At 40.9% G+C, this 7,817-nt stretch overlaps 1 protein-coding gene across 2 annotated transcripts in view; it reads left to right on the top strand.

The window, feature by feature from the left end:
* Positions 1-539: 539 nt before the first annotated feature.
* Positions 540-7,817, top strand: part of LOC135555469 (sushi, nidogen and EGF-like domain-containing protein 1) — a 14,859-nt gene continuing 7,581 nt past the window's right edge. Inside the window, exons 1-7 of one of the 2 annotated variants that reach the window (XM_064987925.1) lie at positions 540-638; positions 763-835; positions 934-957; positions 3,201-3,239; positions 4,440-4,478; positions 4,869-4,907; positions 5,390-5,511. In XM_064987925.1, the coding sequence (XP_064843997.1) occupies positions 769-835; positions 934-957; positions 3,201-3,239; positions 4,440-4,478; positions 4,869-4,907; positions 5,390-5,511 (330 nt within the window). In that variant the 5' untranslated portion in view covers positions 540-638; positions 763-768. The remainder of the gene's footprint in view (positions 639-762; positions 836-933; positions 958-3,200; positions 3,240-4,439; positions 4,479-4,868; positions 4,908-5,389; positions 5,512-7,817) is intronic. The other variant, XM_064987934.1, reaches the window with a different exon arrangement.

Here is a 7,817-nt window from a genome sequence, read left to right as displayed (position 1 = left end):
ATAGACAAGAACCCACAAAGACCAAAGGGAAATGGCTACCTAAATATGATCCCCAATCAGAGACAACGATAAACAGCTGCCTCTGATTGGGAACCATATCAGGCCACCATAAACATACAAATACCCTGACCTACAAAACCCTAGACATACAAAAACCCTAGACAATACAAAACCACTAGACAATACAAAACTCCTAGACAATACAACAACTAGCGTATCCACCCTAGTCAAACCCTGACCTAACCAAAATATAAAGAAAACAGAGATATCTCAGGTCAGGGAGTGACACTATTACAGCAAATCAAGTCCTGATTAAGATATTGAAGGTGAATATAGCTAAGAAACCAGTTAGCTACCTAGGTCTAGGCCTAATTGTTTTGTAATCTCATAATTGAAATGTATGTATTGCATTCCATTTGTTGTTATTCCACCTTATTCATTTGATTTACATATAAAATACATAAGCCTGGTGCCAAAACCTGCAGTAAGTGTCCTTGGGGTGATTCACGTATGCCATTGTCTATGGGGGTTGGCCACATTCCACCTTCCTAACATACCTACGTATAAACTATACCTAGGAACCAATAGTCCCAACCCAACAGAACTACACAGAAGAAAGGGTGAATGTGCAGAAACAGGTGAGCTGTTCTAACACATCTGTTTGTACAATAGAACACGTAAAATGCGAATGAAGACAGTTTTGAAGAAAGGGATAATGATATTCATGGTTATGACGATAAATATGAAACATTTTGCTTCCAGATTTGAATGGACAAGGAGCTTGTGACCATGAGGAATCAAATTATGCTTTTTGTGCTGTTTTTGTTGATGACGAGTAAGTACTTTATCCACTTTGTATCTTGATGATTGTGTTAGTATTTTACATGTGAATTTAAGCTTGCTTACCTTGACCCCCCTCCATTGTTTCAAAAGGTAAGGTGACCACTGCTGATTTTGGTGAGTTGACACCCAATAACTGATTTCAATCCACTTTTCAACTCGGACTAAATTGTAACTGAAACCGTCATGAGATACTTACATAACATGAAACAAGCAGAGATTACATCACTTAGTCTTAGAGGCATAGGTGGTAGTTCCTGAACTAGCACAGATGAATGGATTTTACTTCCTTATTCTACCGAAAGAAGCCTTGGTGTGAAAACTACAAGTGTGAAAACTTGGCCTACAAGCATCCTAAAATAACTTATATTTAACTTATATTGTGACAATGTCACTCGAGAAGATCTGTGAATTAGAATTAAAGATTTTGCGCGGGTGTGCATGGATGTCTGCGGTATGTGTCTACCAAAGGAGGTTGGTGGCTCCTTAATTAGGGAGGACAGGCTCTTGGTAATGACTGGAGCAGAATGAGTGGAATGGTATCAAACACATGGTTTCCATGTGTTTCATGCCATTCCATTGACTCCGTTCCAGCCATTATTCCGAGCCGTCCTCCCCTCAGCAGCCTCCACTTGTGTGTACACGTGTACTTGTGAGAGGGGGAATAGGGAGAATACTGGAGCATGCCTCACTCTCCATTGACTTGCATTGGAATTGCTTATACTGTATAATATACAGTGTCTTCAGAAAGTATTCATACCCCTTGATTTGTTACACATTCTTTGTGTTACAGCCTGAATTCAAAATGGATTAAAAATGCATTTTTGCTTACCTATCTACACACGATACCCCATAATGATAAAATGAAAACATGCTTTTCGATTGTTTGCTAATTTTTCAAAAATTAAATACAGAAATTTCTAATCTACATAAGTATTCACACCCCTTTGCTATGACACTCCAAATTGAGTTCAGGTGCATCCAATTTCCTTTGATCATCCTTGAAATGTCACTACAACTCTATTGTAGTCCACCAGTGGCCAATTCAATTGTTTGGACAAGATTTAAAAAATAAAACACACCTGTCTATATAAGGTCCCACAGTTGACTGTGCATGTCAGAGCAGAAACTATACCATGAAGCCCAAGGGACTGTCCATAGATCACCTCATCTCGGAGATCATCTGGGGAAAGGTATAAATGTCAGGGTGTGCGCTACTGGTTGAAGGTAAGTCAGGTGCAGGAGAGCAGAGATGGGTGATAACAGGCGCACTTTATTCATACCCAATGAAAATAGCAATATACGCCCAAAGTACACAAATGGTACAAAATAACCAAAACACACGGGCCAAACACAGACCCGGTGCTAACCAGCCTAATACGGGCTACACGTAACAAACAAACAATTTCACACAAAGACATGAGGGGGAACAGGGGAATAAATACATGGAGATTTGATTGGGGAATGTAAACCAGGTGTGAATGGAACAAGACAAAACAAATGGATAAATGAAAAATGGAGCGGCGATGGCTAGAAAGCCGGTGACGTCGACTGCCGAACGTCGCCCGAACAATGAGAGGAGTCCACTTCGGCGGAAGTCATGACAATAAAACAATTTCTAGAGTGTTGAACGTTTCCTTGAGCACAAAATATGGAACTACTCAGACTCTGCCTAGCGCTGACCAAACTGAGCAACCGTGCAAGAAGAACCTTGGTCAGGGAGGCGACCCAGAACTACAGTTTTTATCAAATATTTCATATTTTTATCATACTTGTACTGTGTATTTGAGTTTGTGTCCTCAAAAGTGACTACACCGCAGCAATTTATAATTTTGTTTTACCAGAAAGGTGAGATTTGTACATTTCTTGGAGTGTGCAGCATTAGTAGTTATTGTTTATGCCCCTTCATGATAAATAGTTACTTTTGGGGATTACAGTGATTACATTTAAGATAAAATTGAGTTACATTTAAGTGGTATTGCATATACTATAGGAGTGTGTGTGAGAGAGTGTGTGGCTTTCTTTAGATATTGTTTTATATACAGTATATATACTGTAAGACAACATGTTGAAAGAACACTTGGACCCTAAGCCCATTATGGATTGGCCACTTGCTGATGTGTCTGATAGTGATCCCTCCAGTCTGCCATGGTTTTGGGAAAAATGAGAATTGAGACAATACTCACTTATATTCCTGCTGCCACTTGTCCATATTCAAAAATTCAAGATCCATTCCTGAGCATCTCGTGTCCCGCCTCAATCTAAAATCAGTGGGGCTTTAAGACCAAATCCCGTATTTTGGGGCTACGGGGTTTTACAGGAAGTGCTACACTTCCAACCTCTCTGTCTATATATTCCAGTGAACACTTCGACAACTGATGGCCCTTCAACAACCCCTGGTGAGTTTACATTACACCCAATAAATAGCTGATTTCAATCCACTTCTCAATTCTCTCTTACTGGATTGTAACTGACTGAAACCGTCTCTTATCTTAATGAGATGTTATGTTATATAACAAATATTATATATAGGTGGGGTTGTCACGAAAGAGCTGGGATTTGATCAGTAAAAGTGTAGGTGTGATGCAGGCTTGCCACTGACTGGTCCACTGACTGGTCCACCAATCACTGTGCATCATGATTTACATGAGGGTTGGGTTTGGATTACAATCATGTCAATGTTTTTGGATTTAGCGACTAGTCATTTTTTACACTATGATGAATAGGTTTTCTTATGGCTTTGTCCTGTCCCTCTGCAGCAGGCACGTTTTGGGCTTTGGGTTTTGGCACTCTCTGGAATGTTGAGAATGTTGAGGGCTGGTGGCTTGTGCTCTTGCTAAAATATTATTTTCTGAATACTAGAATTAGCAAAAAATGAATCAAATCATAGCAAAGTGAATCTATGGAAGTCAACCCTAGTTTACCTCGGCCATCATGACTCGGTAATGAATTATTTTTGCTGTCGAGTTGATACTCTCGAAATGTCACAAAATACTTTCAAAGTCAACTGGTGGTTGAAGCATGAGACAACGCAACACATTACTCTTACATTTAAACCAACCGGTGGCTGCAGCAGGGTAGGGTACTAGGGGGTAAACACCCCCCCCCCCTCCGTAATTCACATTAGACCACAAGATGTTACCATACTACTGTTATGAATGTGCTTCTGCGTGTCATTTAGACCAGGGTTTCCCAAACTCGGTCCCCAGGATCCCAAGGGGTGCATATTTTGGTTTTTGCCCCTGCACTACACAACTGATTCAAATAGTCATCTAATCATTAAGCTTTGATCATTTGAATCAGCTGTGTAGTGTTATAGAAAAAAACAAAACGTGTATCCCTTTGGGTCCCGGGGACCGAGTTTGGGAACAGTTGATTTAGACAATGACTAGCCCAGTTAGCGCTAGTTTATGCTAACTTGCTAGCTAGCAACTTCACAAGCAGTAAATGCACTTGCATCCCAGCTGCCACTTGTCCATATTCAAGACCTCAATCTAAAATCAGTGGGGCTTTAAGCGTTTATAAAAGACCGAATCTTGTATTTTGGGAGCAGGAAGTGCTTGTGCTAAATTTCCAACCTCTCCGTCTTTATCCTCCAGCGACCACTTCAACAACTGATGGCCCTTCAACAACACCGGGTGAGTTTACATTACACCCAATAAATAGCTGATTTCAATCCACTTCTCAATTCTCTCGTACTGGATAAAATTAAATATTGTGCACTTGCATTCCAACTACCACTTGTCAATATTCCAAAATTAAAAACCAATTCCCAAGCATCTTGTGTTCCGCCATGACCTAAACTCACTTTGGCTGAATTGCTTGGGCAAAATGAGAAGTCAGACAATATGATTTACATCCCAGCTGCCACGTGTTCATATTCAAAAATTCAAGATCCATTCCTGAGCATCTCGTGTCCCGCCGCAATCTAAAATCAGTGGGGCTTTAAGACCAAATCCCGTATTTTGGGGGCTACGGGGTTTTTCAGGAAGTGCTACATTTCCAACCTCTCTGTCTATATATTCCAGTGACCACTTCAACAACTGATGGCCCTTCAACAACCCTGGGTGAGTTTACATTACACCCAATAAATAGCTGATTTCAATCCACTTCTCAATTCTCTCGTACTGGATTGTAACAGACTGAAACCAATGTTATATTAAAAGAACACCTGGACCCTAATCCCTTTATGGAATGGCCACTTGTGGATGTGTCTGATAGTGATCACTCCAGTCTGCCACGGTTTTGGGAAAAATGAGAATTTAAATATTGTGCACGTGCATTCCAACTGCCACTTGTCAATATTCCAAAATGAAAAACCAATTCCCAAGCATCTTGTGTCCCGCCATGACCTAAACTCACTTTGGCTGAATTGCTGAAAAATCCCAAGAGTTGATTCTCCCTTTAGTGTGTGGCATAACCCAAATCAACAACAAAATAGTTGGGGTGAGGATGACAATGCAGAAAGTTGGCCGTGACAGATTGTTAGATAATCGCTGTATGACCTAATTGTAATGATGTTATTAACGGACCATTTTGTTAATCTCAGGCCCACTCTATCCATTTGGGGCTGGAGACACAGTGAGCTCCCGATCCGATGATGGAAGTTCCCCTCCTATAACCCTGGAGCAGCCATTTGTTTATTTTGGAAAACCGTATCAACAGATACACGTGCGTAAAAATAAATGTTTTTAACCTCTCTGGGATAGTACATACATTACATACATTATGGAGTGATAGTAGTACACACTGTATTTATTAATATGTTGCATGTTTTTTTGTGTTTTTTTTACTCCACCACCAGGAGTACAAATATCTTTTTGCTCTTTTAAAACTACTTTTCTGCTACATATACATACATTTTACATACACATTTTACATACATGGTACTTTTACAGTGCCTTGCGAAAGTATTCGGCCCCCTTGAACTTTGCGACCTTTTGCCACATTTCAGGTTTCAAACATAAAGATATAAAACTGTATTTTTTTGTGAAGAATCAACAAGTGGGACACAATCATGAAGTGGAACGACATTTATTGGATATTTCAACCTTTTTTAACAAATCAAAAACTGAAAAATTGGGCGTGCAAAATTATTCAGCCCCTTTACTTTCAGTGCAGCAAACTCTCTCCAAAAGTTCAGTGAGGATCTCTGAATGATCCAATGTTGACCTAAATGACTAATGATGATAAATACAATCCACCTGTGTGTAATCAAGTCTCCGTATAAATGCACCTGCACTGTGCTAGTCTCAGAGGTCCGTTAAAAGCGCAGAGAGCATCATGAAGAACAAGGAACACACCAGGCAGGTCCGAGATACTGTTGTAAAGAAGTTTAAAGCCGGATTTGGATACAAAAAGATTTCCCAAGCTTTAAACATCCCAAGGAGCACTGTGCAAGCGATAATATTGAAATGGAAGGAGTATCAGACCACTGCAAATTTACCAAGACCTGGCCGTCCCTCTAAACTTTCAGCTCATACAAGGAGAAGACTGATCAGAGATGCAGCCAAGAGGCCCATGATCACTCTGGATGAACTGCAGAGATCTACAGCTGAGGTGGGAGACTCTGTCCATAGGACAACAATCAGTCGTATATTGCACAAATCTGGCCTTTATGGAAGAGTGGCAAGAAGAAAGCCATTTCTTAAAGATATCCATAAAAAGTGTCGTTTAAAGTTTGCCACAAGCCACCTGGGAGACACACCAAACATGTGGAAGAAGGTGCTCTGGTCAGATGAAACCAAAATTGAACTTTTTGGCAACAATGCAAAACGTTATGTTTGGCGTAAAAGCAACACAGCTCATCACCCTGAACACACCTTACCCACTGTCAAACATGGTGGTGGCAGCATCATGGTTTGGGCCTGCTTTTCTTCAGCAGGGACAGGGAAGATGGTTAAAATTGATGGGAAGATGGATGGAGCCAAATACAGGACCATTCTGGAAGAAAACCTGATGGAGTCTGCAAAAGACCTGAGACTGGGACGGAGATTTGTCTTCCAACAAGACAATGATCCAATACATAAAGCAAAATCTACAATGGAATGGTTCAAAAATAAACATATCCAGGTGTTAGAATGGCCAAGTCAAAGTCCAGACCTGAATCCAATCGAGAATCTGTGGAAAGAACTGAAAACTGCTGTTCACAAATGCTCTCCATCCAACCTCACTGAGCTCGAGCTGTTTTGCAAGGAGGAATGGGAAAAAAATTCAGTCTCTCGATGTGCAAAACTGATAGAGACATACCCCAAGCGACTTACAGCTGTAATCGCAGCAAAAGGTGGCGCTACAAAGTATTAATTTAAGGGGGCTGAATAATTGTGCACGCCCAATTTTTCAGTTTTTGATTTGTTAAAAAAGTTTAAAAAATATCCAATAAATGTCATTCCACTTCATGATTGTGTCCCACTTGTTGTTGATTCTTCACAAAAAATACAGTTTTATATCTTTATGTTTGAAGCCTGAAATGTGGCAAAAGGTCGCAAAGTTCAAGGGGTCCGAATACTTTCGCAAGGCACTGTATATAAAGCAGTCACATAACAATAATACATTACCAAACATAAGCTCTTTAATGCCACCCTCAGCCCATCCCACCTATCACCATAGACCTCAGCTCTTTAATCCCACCCCTCAACCATTCTCAGCCCATCCCACCTATCACCATAGACCGAAGCTCTTTAATCCCACCCCTCAACCATTCTCAGCCCATCCCACCTATCACCATAGACCTCAGCTCTTTAATCCCACCCTCAGACCATCCCACCTATTAATCCCATAGACCCCACCCTCAGACCATCCCACCTATCACCATAGACCTCAGCTCTTTAATCACCCTTTAACCCTCAGCCCATCCCACCTATCACCATAGACCTCAGCTCTTTAATCCCACCCCTCAGCCATCAGCCCCCACCCTCACCATAGACCCAGCTCTTTAATCTCAGCCCATCCCACCTATCACCATAGACCTCAGCTCT

This window comes from Oncorhynchus masou, chromosome 2 (assembly GCF_036934945.1).
Source record: "Oncorhynchus masou masou isolate Uvic2021 chromosome 2, UVic_Omas_1.1, whole genome shotgun sequence".
NCBI lineage: Eukaryota > Metazoa > Chordata > Actinopteri > Salmoniformes > Salmonidae > Oncorhynchus > Oncorhynchus masou.
Note: the sequence above shows the minus strand (reverse complement) of the source record. Positions and strands in the feature narration are given on the sequence as shown.